Source organism: Exophiala mesophila (assembly GCF_000836275.1).
Source record: "Exophiala mesophila strain CBS 40295 unplaced genomic scaffold supercont1.2, whole genome shotgun sequence".
NCBI lineage: Eukaryota > Fungi > Ascomycota > Eurotiomycetes > Chaetothyriales > Herpotrichiellaceae > Exophiala > Exophiala mesophila.
Window position 1 is genome coordinate 4,126,821 of NW_015622505.1, and position 15,624 is coordinate 4,142,444.

Below are 15,624 nucleotides of genomic sequence, written 5' to 3' on the forward strand. Positions count from 1 at the left end.
CATATACACAACATCAAGCCATCAACATCCTTGAAACGTTCCGCCAGTTAGAAATGTAAAATTTCCGAGGAAGTTCCCGTGTGGCGCTTGCTTTCGCGTGGCAGCATGAACTTTCTCATTTACACAAACGGTACGAGTACTCACACACATTTGAATTTTTGATTCCGAGGAACCGAAGTTGTTGTTCCAGTTCGTCATCAGCCTCGTCGTATTGTCCACTAGACACTTACTCCGTACATCAGGTGACTGACGCCAAGGCACCAGTACTTTCTTCCTTACGGAGTATATGCCGTGCCATCTAGGCCCTCGTTTCGCAAGGCTATCTTTGATAAGATCCCACTCTAATCATGGATGCTTCCAAGGCAAGAACGATGTCCGGGTCGTCTATTTGTATATGGGGTAGTTAGCCAGTCGTCTCACATGCCAGGGAGTCCGAAACTACGTCTATTGTAAATTTGGCAGGCAGCTAGGTGAGTGAGGTCAGGATGTGAGTCAGGTGGAGTGAACTGCATCAAGGGGATCCCGTCAGCTCTTCCTGCACACTCCCGTTACATGCACACGCATATGTAGATACTCGTAGACGGCTTTGAAGCGGTCGCATTGTCAATATCATCGTCGCCGTTCGAGTAATTATGTCTGCTAATGCGCACCCTGTATTTGAGGACCTGGTGACACCTTTCCGCTGCAGTGAGAAGGTTCCCGAGAATTGGCTAACCTCCTTTAGAAGGCCTGACCATTTAGAGCCTTGGCTCTCTCAAAACACTCAGTAATTCTCCGATTGATGTGCTATTCTTAACAACCATCCTTGTATCGTGGCCGCACTCTTCAGAATGACAGCATCTTTAGAAGAAAGCCACGATGAGTGCCTTTGAGCTGCGGCTGACCACAAGTCCGTTTGCTTCTAAATTCAGCTGGCCATTCAACCTATGCACACTATGCTCGTATGCGTGACAGTCGGAACCGAAGTGAGTCGATGCCTGGCCGAGACAATTCTAACCGGCTTGTCTCGTCCATCATCGAAATGGTGGGTGAGATTCTTTCTCAGTGGCCCAAGGTGAAACCAGATGCGTAGGCGCAAAGCGTGAATTATTTTTCTGGACTTACGGAGTACGGAGTACTGTTCTCTGATGGGGTAATCTGAACCTTGGGGGCATTCAGCCACGCCTGGTGACGCCAATATCAACGAGAGGATCAACAAGGGATTGCGGCTGCTAGCCCCTATTGCACTAGTCTGGAGTGCCTAGACAGGCCCGAGGCCCGAGGGGCGCGAGAGGAAACGCGCGAGCTGTAAGTGGGCATTGTGGACGGCGCTAAGCCCGGTTGTCGCGCACGACCGACGATCCAAGACGATTGCTCCCTGGTTCCCTGGTTCCCCCAGCGCGTGTCGACGCCAATCCCCCGGTTATGGCGTTGTGGGCTCAGCTCGTGCCTTCGTCTCCTGACGCGAAGAAGAATATATTCCAAACTAACTCTCACGACAGTATCCTGGTGGCTCAGAATCTTTTGTTTACTCTCACAGATCCTTCCTCTCTCCTATCAACCACTCGACGTGTCACAGGGATTGCCTATTTCGAAACGTCATCGCCGCCCTCATCAACGCGTATTCTTCGCTGCCCATCTTCATCCCTAAACATTCGCGTACTTGCCTACCTGACTACCTACCACTCAACACCAGCAACATGAAGTTTCTCAGCATTGTTGCTGCGCTCTTTGCAGCCACAGTGACAGCTCAGCTGAATAACGCCATTTCCATCCCAGAAGGCTCAAGCACTCTGGACGTCACCGCAGGCGAGCCCCTGACCATTGAATGGACCAACCCATCCAGGGGTACCGTCACCATCAAGCTGCAGCAAGAACCTGTGACACCTGACGGTGGAATCGTCCTGCTTTGTAAGTGTTCCCCTCACAAATGTGCTCTCTAGAACCACCTTCGAGTTCCATGCAATCCAGAAACTGACGTGACACTTGATTTCCAGCCGGCGTGCCTGCGTCTCTTCTGGGTGCCACCGTGCAAATCCCCGATGCTGAGGATGTCAACTCGTTTCAGTATACCATCCAGATCATCGACGACACAGACCCTAACAACTACAACTTCTCTCCCAACTTTGGTATCACAGGTGCCACTGGAACCGCAGTCGCCACAGATTCCACCGCCTCAGCAACTGGTAGCACAGCCTCAGCAACTGGTAGCACAGCCTCTGCGTCGAGCACTGGAACCAGCTCTGAAGAAACCGCCTCCGAGACCTCGACCGACTCATCCTCTGCAACGACAACTGGCACGACAACCGGAACCTCTAGCTCCGAGGCCACCACTACGTCTAGAACAACGACTTCCACCTCTTCTGCCACTACCGCTGCCGCTACCACATCTGCTCCCGATGGCAACGGTGCCGACAGCGTCAAGGTTCAGGGAGGCTTCCTCGCCTTAGCCGTTGGCGCTCTCATTGCCGTTGCATAAGATCCCACTCTGACAAGACTTGCATAGTACTGGAAGAGCCATCGAAACTTTGTTCTAAAGCTAGCTGACCAGGCTTACCTCGAAGCTTGCCACAGAAAGAGGTTGCGTGTATACATACCAAATTGTCATTTCCTTGCATTTGGCCTAGGTAGGGGTGGGACGTGGGACTTTTACTCTTGAGACCGGCCAAGATGTGTGTGTTTGTGTATAAATCAGCTTCCCGTTCTTTCGACCATGTCTTACTTTGACACTTTTTTGCATCACCAGGCAGCAAAATCGATCCACGCCGTCATGTCACAAAAAAGGTCACTAGGTGCGTGGCCATTTCACAATTTGCGTTCTGCCACCGGAATCAGAGCAGGGAAAAAGGTTCTAGAGGCGAAACTCGATGGAGGGTGAACAGGTCTTGATTCCTCTGCATGGCGCTGGTATGAACAGTGATATCGAGACTAGGGAGATAGTTATTCAATCTATAAACCTATTACTAAAACATGCACATTCCTACAATCCGAATCAATCGCCTACACATTCCACAAGCATTCTTCTTTGATGTACATTGAGAAACCAGAGCAATCATTTCTGTGCCTTTGCTTAACAATGTCTCATCATCCTTTTGCCGGGTAAACATGTTCTGCATACCCGTGGCTCTACCTAGGGAATTTCGGCAAGAGCCGGAAAGCATCGTCCCTCGATGCCACTACTAGTGATAAGATCTTATCAAAAAGTACCAGGGGTCTAGCCTTTTGTCGCTTGTCCTCTCGTCACTCTACAGGACGACAACCACAAAACCCTGCCTCCCAAGACACGGCAACAACAGACGGTGAGATCTCCTACGAGTCGGAAATGACGCGGATCTCCAGGAAATGATTTCGTGTGTAACATAAATCGAGATAGGGCTTCACGGCGACCAGGAATGTCACCACCATTGATAGCCACCCTTGACCTAACTTCGTAAAGGAGATTTCGCATTTTCCACATTCCCAAGTCTCGGTAGATGAAATGCGGTAAACATTTCCAGACGAGCATACAGGGTTCTGTCCTGTTTTAGGAGAGAGGAAATGAATCGTCCGTCGGATACGGGTTAATTCGGGCATGAAGGGTGAAGCATGGGATTCTCATGTCCTCTATGTCTACGTCCTTCCTTCGGCGAGAAGGGAAAATCGCCACCACTTTAACGGTGTGTTTCAGGCGAGAATCAGATATTAGGACATGTAACTGTAGGCAGGTAGTTTTCTACTTAGTCAAAAGTGGTACACCGACGCCGATTGTACTCCGTAGTGCTTTTGCCATCAAGTGACTAAGGTACCTAGTGAGCGGGTACCTTGCCGTAACTTGGATCTTTTTATGATGGATACTTGTATATACCTCATAGTACTGAAAAAGAGCAGAGCCCACTAGGGACCTACTCGTATGTACTCGTACGTTGTACCCTAAGGAGACAAACATCCGATTTTGTAGGTCTTGCAGCCGTTGAACCGACGGAGCGAGCGTTGAAGATGCATACACTACCTAGGAACTTACTGTTCTAGTAACACCTAACCACTACGTCTGTATATACCCACCCTCGGATGTCAAGGCCAACTCCCTCAGACCTAAGTACAGAAAAGGCCGAGGGGCATCAGTAATAATAATAAGCCTCTGACCAAAACTGGCGGTGTGCGGTACCTACCTACGAGTACTCGCAGGTCCACAAGTCCACCGACTTTGCTTTTTCTGGCCTTTTTTTCTTGTCAAATGCCAACAATGGCCATAAAGAATGATACCTAGTCCAGTAGTGAACAACAGACATCCGTCCCCACGTCTGGCTGGCGGTCCGGGTTTGTTTCTTGAGCCGGAAGAAAGATACGGCACTGGAACAACAGGACAAGCAGGGACACTTGCATGTTTGGAGTAGATCAGGTTTTGTCCATCTGCCCGTTGAAAATCTGGAAACAAGGTAAGCTTGTGCAGCCAAGAGTTCCAAGACCCTTCTACCTACTTGAATTACTGCCGACTATCGATGCAGAAGTTGATGGCCTATCATTACGTAAAGGGCTTAAAGAGGGCAAATTTGAACAGGTGACCAGGAACGCCAGTCACGCCAGTCACGCCAGGAGTTTACCTAACTACTACTACGGAGTAGGTAAGGTACTTTAACTAGGTAGTAGTAGGATACTTCGTCACTTTAGGCGGTTGTTTTTTCTCTCTCAGGGGGATCCACGGGGTGCCACGATGGCATGGCGGATCCCGTGCCCATCACCTCCAATCCCCTCCCCACCTTCTTCCTCTCCCCTTTTTCTCTCTTGCCTCCCCAGGACACTAGCACGCTTAGGTGCTTACCTAGGTGGTTTTAGTGGCTCGTTGGCCCCCAATTGCTTCCCCTCTGCTCCCCCCTCCTCCAAAAAACGTGACAAACTGACAACCGTACAACCTTACCCCGCAAAACTGTATTGGCCCGATGTCGTCTCGTCGCTCGCTGCTGCCTGCCGCGAACGAAACAAGAGAACAAGAACTTGGACCTACCGCGTGATGCGATTTAGGTTAGATCGACATGAGGGAACCAGGAGACATTCTGTCATCACAAACACTCGGCCGTCATGACGATGTTTCTGTGTTTGTGTGAAGTCATCGATTCGCGTGTTTCGATCAAATTGGTCTTGTCAGACGTATAGTCTCGTGTCAACTCTCGGAGAGGGCCCCAAGGTCTGGGTTGCTGGCTTGACGGCTGAGAAGAGGCAAATACATACTGGAGATCCTGTCTAGAATTGGGCGGGGTGGCAAAGCTGTTAGGATTTGACTTCTCTGCTTCTCACAACTCCTTCAGAGCCGAGGCATCTCGATCGCCTGCTGCGTGGATTCGGTAAATTCTAGGACTAACGCCTGAATATCATTTGTTGACCAATTCTATCTACCTCGCCTATTTCCTCGCCCCTGAGCTACCTGGTTGCTCGCTGTAGGACGCCGGTATGGCCCTGCTCGCCACCTTTGTTCCTCCTGTTGTTGGACTAGATGTCCTCCGGGTGTGTCAAGGCCGTATAATATGCACACCGTGAACGGGCTGATTGAGCCCATGACGTGATCCAAATTCATCTATAGAGATTTCCAAAGCTCATCGGGGCATGCCGTAAATATTTCGCACATGACAAATGTTTCCCGTAATTCTTAAAACACTCACCATATGATCATGTTGAGTCGTGATTCTCCCTGCATGTGTGCTGAGGGATAATGTGAGGATCGTTGTTGGCAGTGTGGTAGACCGTAGCCGTGATTCACCAACTTGAACTTGTCCAGAACGCCGGGCTGTGCTAATGCGGATGCAAGTATGAGCAGACTAAGTCATCAAAGACCTTCCGTTGACCACGGATGTCATCTTCGATTCCAGCCCACATTCCAAACCACATGTGCAATATCTCGGAACGTGTTGACGGCATATACGGCTTGACCGAATAGCGTATTGTTCATGGCTGCTTCCTCGTCATCTTCATCGTAAGGCATGAACATGCCTGACTCGGTCCGTCTCATTTGTGGACCGGGTTCACCGAGGTTGTAATCGTCGTCGTAAATTAAAGGAGGTGACAAAGTGGTCTGCATTCCCCAAGGCTCATCCACAACCTCTGGGTCATCATCAATGAGAAAATTCTGGTTTGGCCGCGGCGGTCTCAATGTCTCTTGAGAAGGGGATGGTGATAGTTTGCGGCCGGAGGGCCAAAGGCCCATCTGTCCGGTAGGGACATTCGGTGGTTCCGGGGTATCGGTTCTGTACTTCAATGTGGTGGAAGGGAGAGGGACGATGGTTTTTGATTCATTGCTGAAGCTACCACGAGGCGTTGTCCGGCCGCTGGAACGGCCGGACCTCGAAGCTGGTGCCATCATCAAGCCACAATCATCATCTTCGTCCTCGTCAAAAATGGTGGCATGTTCGTCTTCTCCATCGTGCTTGTCATCGTCGTCCGACTCGATGGCCTGTACTTGTCTCACTTCTTCGTCAAAGAGAACATGTTTGCACTCTGACGGGGTAGGAAGGTCTGGATAAGTAAAAGAACTACGCCCTCCAGTCGAGTTGGACCCGGGCAAGTCGAACTCGGCGGGTGTGTTTGCAACAGAACTGTTGGCGTATCGGGGAAGAGTAAATTCCGAGTTTCCCCGGCGAAGTGAGGGACGACCATGAGCAGGACTTGACTGCTGTACCCTGATGATATCGCTCGCTCGCTGTAATAACGAGTGCTGTGACCGTGATCGTTCGAGAATGACGGCAGACGCCGACTTCTTCTTCAGGATGGGCTTCTTGGAGATGAAAGAGGATGAATGTGATATCCGGCTAGGTGGGGGTGAAGTGTTGTTGATAGAGTGAGTCATGCTTCGGTTAGTCTGAAGAGGACCGTACAGCCAGGTCACATCACAGTCTTTCAACCAATTCAGCGTCTCCGGAGAGATGGTCTTGAGGTGATTCTTGGCCTTGACCCATGACCTCCAGGAAGCGTTCTCAAGTCGAGTACCGTTGGCGAGGTTCCCTCGCCGGTGGACAACATAACTCCATGATCGCCATATGTCTTCTTCTTTCCACTCATGAGACAAGTAATCAACATGGCTAGTAGGTTCGGCTTCTATGGCTTGGTCATCCCGTGTGGTCCGAGGAGCTAGTTGGTTAGGTTCGTTGGATGGACCTGATACTGGGGTGGACTGTTCTTCTTGTTCAATCTGAGGATGGCTCTGGGGCATAGATGTAAGGCAGTGGTCTGAGGATTCGAAGGCGGGAAATGCCATGTCGTCATCCTCGTCGATGCAATCTCTCTGGTCCAGGGACAAGCTACTGGCTGGAGTCGAAGCATACGAGCCTTGCCTTGAGTAGCTAGAGTATGTCAACTGTGGCGAGGATGGGGCGGTTGAAGGGCCTGATTCAGGAAAGGAAGGAGCATATTGACGGGGTGGGCACGGTGGAAGGTGTTGTTTAGGAGTGCCAAAGGATAAGGAATCATCCAAGTCACTGAGATCTTGGTAAGATGAGGCGTTTAACGGGCTCGAGGAGAATGGAGCGGCTCCAGAAAACGGAGCCTGAAAAAGGGTCGTCATGAGCACCGGGGCATCAGACTGAGGTTTGGGGATGGTGCGCAGATGTAGAAGAGTCGTGGGTATAAGCGAGCGAGGGTATGGCTTGAGCGAGGTTCTTCAGGTGTGAGAATGGATTGTTCGCTCTGGAGTGTTAGTCGTGAGATTTCGTAGGGATGATGAGATTAGGTCAGGTCTGGCTACTGCGTATGGGGATCTGGTCAGCAAGTCCAGTTCAGAGGCTAAATTGGGGTGTGAATGGATCGAGAAGAGGCGATAGGAAGAGCAAGGATGGTATGGAAGAATGGAGTAGAAACGGGTGTGGGCGATAATGATCTGCGAAAAATGGAACCGGGGACGTCGTACCAAGGACTGGATGCATCAGACATCGAGGATCGAACAAGCGCGGGTCGTGGGCGTGGAGATGGTGATGGTAATTGCCAGGAGACAAGGAGAGCGGGTTGGAACGTGATGATGGAACCCAGGTTACAACTCTGGCAATTGCAGATGGTCAAGAATAGAGGCACAGAGGCTAGTTCGGAGTCAAGAATCGAGAGAGTTTTCGTGGGAGATGGTGGAGTGTGAAGTTGGTCAGTGGATGTAGAGTCGAGCCAGTCAACCACGAGAATGTTCGCCAAAACCAGATCTGGGTGGGGTGATTTGCCGAGCGTCTTGCGTCTTGCGTCTGTCTTGCGTGGATGCGATGCGTGGATATGCGTGGAGGGGGTCTGGAGAATGGAGGCGGACAGGGAGGCACAGAGAGGCACAGAGAGGCACAGAGAGGCACAGGGAGGGACAGGAGGAGAGGAGGCGCTGGGAGGAGGAGGAGGCACAGGCACCCAGCATGGAGCATTCAGCATGGATGGTGGATGATGGGATGATGGCTGATGGATGGGTTGGACGCACGCACGGGCAGCCTCAGGCCCTCGGGCGTCTGACTTGAGCCAACAGGAACAGGGTTCAAAAGTGGCAACAGTGGCATGAATGGACCAGTAGGCAGGTGACGGCCACTACAGCGGGCGCTGACGGAGGACGGATCAGTGCCAGGGCCAAGGTCCTAGGACCAGTGTAATCGGTCCGCCGTGGGGCATCCAGCATCCCCCACCTAATCACCTCATCTCCTAGATACACCTTACTACCTAGAGACGCTAATGGTTTTGCCTGCGAGAATACCCTCACAGTACCTGAACGAGCTTTCTCAGCCATGGATACAGACTTCTGCCAAAGGTTCACACGTCCGACATTGTCGCATCCAAGCTTCAGGTCATCGAGATCAACAATGACAATCATCTACAAGACAGATTGAGGCTGTTGGACAGAGTTACAGTCCGATTATGGAACCTTCCGGGTGGAACTTGCTCTTACACTGTTATCATCATATGCGAACACTGCGCGGAACTTGACCATCTTCACCAACCACTCCTCGATCAGCATCCACATCTGTGCACTCCCTAATCTCTCTTCATCAAACAACCAACCCTGGTGCTCAAACCCAACCTCTGGCAACTCTTTGAGCACCTGTCGTGCCTGTCCGGAAAGGAAGTTGTCACTTCAGTCGCCAGACCCCGGCACCTCCAAGCTCTCGCACGGGTCAAATCATGGCAGGATAACATATCGACAGGGAAGTCCTCATTCCAAGGTTTTCACTAATGTCTTTGCCTGTCGCGCCTGTGAGGCCAGCTCCCTCTTCTTCGACGTCTAACAGGCTCGTCCGGCTCCGGGAGCGGGTAAGACGATATCCTTGCGAAGGTACAGAGATCCACTATGTCTCCCCTCTGAGGTTGGGTGTACGGTGTATGTGTAAGATGAAAGCTCGTGCGCGTGTCACCGTCATAGTATTAGGCTTCAAAGGGCATCCTTCATTGGACCCCCCACGCGTATAATCAACTGGCCATTATGGACATCAATCAAGCGCACTACTTACAGTGTTTACAGCGATTTGCGAAAATCCTCATCCACCGCGTCAGCACAAGCATGATTTACAGTTGATGGCGATAATGAAAATCGGAGCCAGGCCCAGTACCCCAATTTGGTGGCCATTATTAAACTGGAGAATCTGCAGCCAACATGCAGATGGTATCAGCGAACATCAGGCCGGACGGCGAAAAAGGCGAGAATTGCCATCAAGAAATTATTAAGGTTTTTTCTGTTTTTGTCCTGGCCAACGGGCTGGGATGATTGGTATCCTACCAGCCTGCAGTTCTCGTTACTTCACTCGTGGAGGCGATGGTGGCAAACCTAGATAAAATAACATTACAAGCACTACTCGCAGATAGACAGGGCCAAGCGGTGCCACCTAAACGTGTTGCTGGAAACCTGAGAAAGGTGGTTGGTCTGCCACTGGCGCCAGTCATAACCAGGCTTCAGGAGGCCGTGGCGGACACTGGAGGGCCGAGGGGGCTTCTTACCCACCTCACCAGTACCCTAGGCGTACCCTAGGCGTTACCTACAGTACTAGATTGATGCATCGATGGCGCCAATAATACCTGCAGCGCACTGCAGACCTCGATGCGGCCTCTATGTCTCGTAATAATGGCGCTTTGGGCAGACGATCCAAGTGCGGGGAGTGACTTCCGGCGCCTACGGGATCACCCAATTCTTTCGGGCCACAACGGGTGCCATCTGAGGCTCCAGGCGCCGGAGACCAAAGACTGGTAAAATGCTTCCACTAACCATTTACCAGAAAATTATTATTTGGGATTGCCGGCGCACGCACTTGAACGTTCCCGAGTCCACTGAAGCGGTACTAGGTAGGTAGGTAGTTTGCACCTCTATACCACCTTACCTTCAACAGAAATGTCACTTACCATCGACGTGGCATGCCACGTAGCAGTCAATTACTCAATCCCCTAAATCGTGTTTAGAGCTGCGTCAGCGCATGTCGCGACAATGCAACGCGTATGAGACATTTTTCAGAGTGCCGTCTCCAGCAGCCATGGTCCTACTACAGGTTACAGATTGCGAAGCATATGCAAGCCCACCATGATTATTATTACTATTCTGATCGGATCGGATCCACACCGTGTGGAAGTCAATCTAGCACTCCCAACTTAAACTGCCAATCGTCGAGGGCCATTCAAAGCGCTCGGTGCTCAACGTGTCCCCGGCAGCTGTGCGTCAACCATGGCTATACGTTAAAAATGGACCGTGCCAGCAGGTGTAGTGGTAGGTTATAGGTTATAGGTTGGGAGCCAACCCCGAAGGACCCACGACAGCTTATCGACCCTCCCCCACGCCCTTGCCCCATGTCATTATCGAGGCTCCTCCGGCGACAAACGTACAGACTGCATATGCGTGGAAGACCCTAAGGACCCTCACCACCCCTGTGTACCTACCTATGCACCCGTAGCACCCCCCGGGGCCCGAGGGGCCGAGAAGCCCCCTCGGCCTACCCACGGGCTCGAAGGGCCTGAGGCCCACGTCCAACCTGCCAATATCGCCTAGTCTTGCAATTACTATGGACCCCTATGCGAGACCAGTTTCACACATCACATTCTTTGAAATGATTATGCAATTCCCATGCTCTGCCAACCTCGCCAAAATCCCCGATGCGTTATCTACAGCACAACAACCTCAAAGATAGCAGAGAGAAACCTCAAAAAATCACATGCTTTCCATTCATCAACCATCAACACTCGGGTAAAGAGAAGTTTCCATCCCTGATTTACCCGTCTTCGTGGATCCTTCGTATCCATGGGGGCTTGACATCCCCTCCATTTACCACATCAAGCCACACATCTCCGCCACTCGATTCTTGTGATGATGTCTTATCTGGTTGGTTTGCTGGGTGCTGTGCATCAGTCACTCAAACCATGTCTCCGGATTCCCCCTCTATGCGACGACACCTAGGTTTGGATCCTCATGTCTGTTCATTCTCGTGCCGGCCTTAGACCCGAGATCGACCTCGACAGTGGCAGATCATGAGAGAATGCTGTCACCTGTCCCGAACATTACCATGATCTTCCTCATCATACTTTGTAATTTACCAGGACACGTTTCGACAAGGTCGGCCGGGGGCCACACGCCTGTCAAAATTCAAATACCCCGAGTTTGACTTGTAGATCCTGAGGAGCTGGAAACCTCGACCCGATAGAGTTAAGTCTATACGACCTGACAAAGCTCAAACCAACAATAGGTACTTGTCGTGAAGAGCCATGATATCGAGACAATTTGGTCGTCTCAAATACGAACACAATATATCCACCTTAAAGCACTAATAGGACTATATGCACTAAGATGGCTGAATATACCCTTCCTGTCACGGCATTGCGTACGAAAGGGCCGGCGGCGAGCCGTTTTGCTAAATGCTTCAAAGATTCGGATAAGTGACTAGTCCTAATTAGGACTAGCATAGTCCGCATCTAGCACGAATAGAATCCAGGCAACAATGCATCTCGAGTCCTCCTGTGAGTCCTGTCTGCGTTACACTCACAGCCATAAGATATAGTGCCCGACCTCAACGGCATTGAGCTGCTTAGACTCCTAAGACGACCGTTCGCGCTAACATGGAAGAGGATGGCGCCATTGTGTAATCTGCAGAGGATGACGTGTAGATGAATACTCTCAAGTTTGGTCCATCCGACCTCCTTGGCCTCGCCCCGAATGTGGACTTGACATGGGAACTCTGCGGAAAATTATTCTTCTAGAATGTGAAGAGAATAAATGCAATGGGAGTAGGCGAAGACACCCGTGTATGTAAGTAAGAGTAGCTGCATCGCTCCGGCTGACATCTGCAGAAGTAGACTCTGGAGCGTGCAGTAGCCAAATCCATTGACAATAAGACTCGAGAACTTTCATATCTTGTTAGCATGGCGGTCTGTGATCAGGGTAGAGAGCGACATACCGAGGTCAAAGCGCCATTAGGAATGTTGGTACACAACATGTAGAGGCACATAATTCAGGCTTGTGGGTCGAGAAAGGCCTCAAGAACTTAAATTCTCTCGTCGCGAGCGTTCGACGCAGAGCAATTTCTCTTTCATGAATTGAGAGGAGTCGAGTGTTCGACGGCGAGGCTGGCAGGAGGAAGGGGAGGAGGATCCAGTATGCCACCGTGACACCTCCCAGAATGAGAAAAAGCATTCTCCATTTCTCAAGGCTAGAGCTCGAGATGTTGCCAATCCCATATGCGATTACGCCTGAGATGATGTTGGCGACAGCGGTGACAGCGGAGGAGAACTCGTCCTGGCTTGCTCTGTTCGCAGGGGCAATTGGCATATCTAAGCCGCTTATGTGCTTCGAACGCCAACTTCCTCCCTTGTCGTTCTCTTCCAGAATCAAGACCTCTTTGTTCAAAGTAAAGATTTCAGTATAGGTTCTGTTCGCTCCAACGTGGCAGAAAGCCGCTCAGGCAAAACTTACAAAACGTCTTGTTGCGATCCCCCCTACCTAAATGCTTCCCGACACCCTCCTGTCCAAGTATGACCTCGGTCAGTCCTCTCCGGCCAATGTACTCGATATACCTCGAGCCTCGGGTCTGCTCTCCCCATCAGAGCTGGAAACCACGGAATAAACATACCAAGTCAATCTGACATCAACCTTGATCGGACATGAAACCCGTTCCAGCTCTCAGGCCTGATAAAACCCTCTCAGTAAACTAGCCCGAGGCCATCTCAAAGTTGTTAGTACCGAGAATCATCTCTTCTGATCCAATCCAATGTCCCCTGCCGCTAGGTCGGTGTACTGTATGAAATGTTCGCAATAGCCTTTAACTGACGGAGATGTAGTATCCCAGATGGTAATGATTTTCAGATTGCAATCGCAATTCGCAACGTTTTTCAGAAATGTGAGGATTTCCGATGGGTGCTGCTTGCAAATATCCACTCTGTCAAAGATCCACATGACAGGTCTCTTTTTGCTGGCAATCTTCACGCACTCACGGGTGAATTTGATCAAGGATTTCATATCTTCATCTTCCTCGGGTTGCCATTTGACGTTCGGAAGCTGAAAGAAATCTTGTTCTAGCAGCGCAGGATCTTGTTCAGCCATCTGGTATAAGCTGCAAGTGATCGCCTGCTGTAGCGTTGGTTTCTCTATCCACCAACTGTCTGGGTGACAGCTAAAGAACGACACGAGCTGACTCTTCCAAGCGGTACATAGTTCTGCGGCTATGGGTGATAGCCACGAATACCCGTTCCTGCGAGATCGACTTTCCGGGTCGGTCTTGCCACCCAACAGGAGTAGCTTTGTCGAAGGCCAATTCTCCCAAAGTTGGTAGCATTCCTTCTCCTTCAAGACATCCAGTGTCATTCTCGAGAAGTTCACTAATGCTTTTATTGAACCAGGATGATGCTTGAACGTACTTTGCAATTGTCCATGAATTCTGTTCAAATTGCAGTTTGAGCATTCCAAGGGATGGTCGATCTGCTCCCTGAACTTTGAGAGCTCAACCAGCGCTTGTTTCTTTTGCTTCCGGTGCTCGAGTGCTACCAGTTCTGGATCTGGTCAGTCACTCCACAATGCATTATTTGAGTAGAAATCAACCGTTGAGTAATTTGTCATGCTCTTTCCGAGCATCACGATGTTGTTGTGCCAGCTCGGCCACGCTCCTTTGGAGGAACACCATGCACCACTCGTTGATGTCCTTCAGCGATTTTCTAATCCTTTCCACTCTTTCATCAATCGCTCTATTCTCCGCGCGAAGAGACATCCGGAAACGTCCTTTGTTAGATTAGACCTTGCAACACAGAATAGACCTGAAGTCCACGCACGCGATCTCTTCAGAAAGTACTCCGCGGCGTCCCTGGCAAACAGGATTATCTCATGGTGTACGTCAATGACGAGCTCCGCAATTTTCTGGTCGGGCTTGTAGATCTCGGCCAAAAGATTGATTTTTGGGAAGAAAGCATGCATGTATTCTAGCTGGTCTGTGATTAAACTGTCATATTTGCTCTTATTGACCGCAATCTGTTCCTAAAGCTTAGCAAGTACGGCCAGGAGCTTGGTCGTGCGTGTACTCACAACCAACAAACATGATAACGCCGAATAACCGGCAGTTCCATATAGACCCCCAGCTTTCTCGACAACTTCGGCAATGCCTGAGTACTCTGTCAACACTTTGGCAAGGTTGGTCGCAAACTTTTGAATTCCTGCAGATGCCTTGTTGATACCGTGAGAGCGGTGTAGGTCGAGCTCCTGTTTTGCGGCGGTGCCCATGTGTAAGGCATTGTCGGCAGCATCAGTGAGCCTGCGTAGTGTATTGTTGATTTGAAGCTCAAGAGCTTTTTTGGACTCGCAGATCTCTGGTTTCATGTTCCCCCAGGTAACCTTCTTATGGACGAGCTGCCTAAGTTCTTCCATAGCCTCATTCTCTTCTTTGTTCCGCGCCTCGAAGTCACTACGATCAGTGGTCAGTTCACGGCGCTGGTTCAAGACTTCGTAAGGCTGTACATATTAACATTTGCAAACCACCTCTCCCTCATCGAAGCTTCATCTGCTGGTGTTGCCATCGTTTCAGGAATGGGTCACTTCAGAAAGCATGTACTCAGACAATTTTGTCACACTGATACTCTATCAAAGGACAATATAGCAAAGTGAAACATGTGGCCTGGAAGGATTTGGCCCCATACGACCACTGCCGAGTACATTAGACCTGGTGACAAGAGGGGTTCTTTGCTTCTAATAGGTAACTTACAGAACCGCTAGTTGATGCAACATGATACATTTGGAAGTTGCCAGGCGGATTGATTGCGGTCTCAAGCGAGTCCAGGTAACACAATCACGGTGAGACAATCTACAGGGGCGCGGGCACCTCCAGTAATTGATTGACACGCCGACTTCCCCGCCAACTAACCGAAGTTGCACGTACACAAATCTATATTAATCGGGCAATAAATATGAAGAACTGCGATACTAGCATTGGTGAGGCTGTGGCACTCTCAGGAAGAGTACCTCGTCAGCCGCACGCTTTGAGGGCGGTTTTTCTCAATAAAGAGGTTCGTGATACTCTCCTGGGGTTTTCCCGTTCTGACTGTCATTCTCTTTTTCAGCCTCGCATCTCGACTTACACTGTATTTTTGGGTGGTCGAAAACCTGGTCGTGTTTATCTCGAGACCATCGCCGTGTCAACAGTCATCTTTGGCCTCACAAACTATGAGTGCATCAGCGCTGGCCCCGGACGGTATCGGAGATAAAGAAAATAACCT

General features: G+C 50.4%; 3 protein-coding genes across 3 annotated transcripts; 1 reads left to right on the plus strand and 2 right to left on the minus strand.

The window, feature by feature from the left end:
* Positions 1-1,449: 1,449 nt before the first annotated feature.
* PV10_03268 (uncharacterized protein) lies at positions 1,450-2,950 on the plus strand. The gene is made up of 2 exons (XM_016367697.1): positions 1,450-1,890; positions 1,977-2,950. The coding sequence occupies exons 1-2, from the start codon at positions 1,680-1,682 to the stop codon at positions 2,456-2,458; spliced, it is 693 nt and encodes a 230-aa protein (XP_016227215.1). The 5' UTR covers positions 1,450-1,679; the 3' UTR covers positions 2,459-2,950.
* A 2,160-nt stretch (positions 2,951-5,110) lies between these two features.
* On the minus strand, positions 5,111-8,059 carry PV10_03269 (uncharacterized protein). The gene is made up of 2 exons (XM_016367698.1): positions 7,850-8,059; positions 5,111-7,686 (listed from the first exon to the last, which is right to left on the minus strand). Exon 2 carries the CDS (start codon positions 7,505-7,507, stop codon positions 5,804-5,806), a length of 1,704 nt encoding a protein of 567 aa, XP_016227216.1. The 5' UTR covers positions 7,508-7,686; positions 7,850-8,059; the 3' UTR covers positions 5,111-5,803.
* A 5,055-nt stretch (positions 8,060-13,114) lies between these two features.
* On the minus strand, positions 13,115-14,928 carry PV10_03270 (uncharacterized protein; the record flags this gene model as incomplete). Its single annotated transcript, XM_016367699.1, has 5 exons — positions 13,115-13,914; positions 13,964-14,140; positions 14,191-14,386; positions 14,441-14,816; positions 14,870-14,928. The coding sequence occupies 5 exons, from the start codon at positions 14,926-14,928 to the stop codon at positions 13,115-13,117; spliced, it is 1,608 nt and encodes a 535-aa protein (XP_016227217.1).
* Between the last annotated feature and the right edge of the window lie 696 nt (positions 14,929-15,624).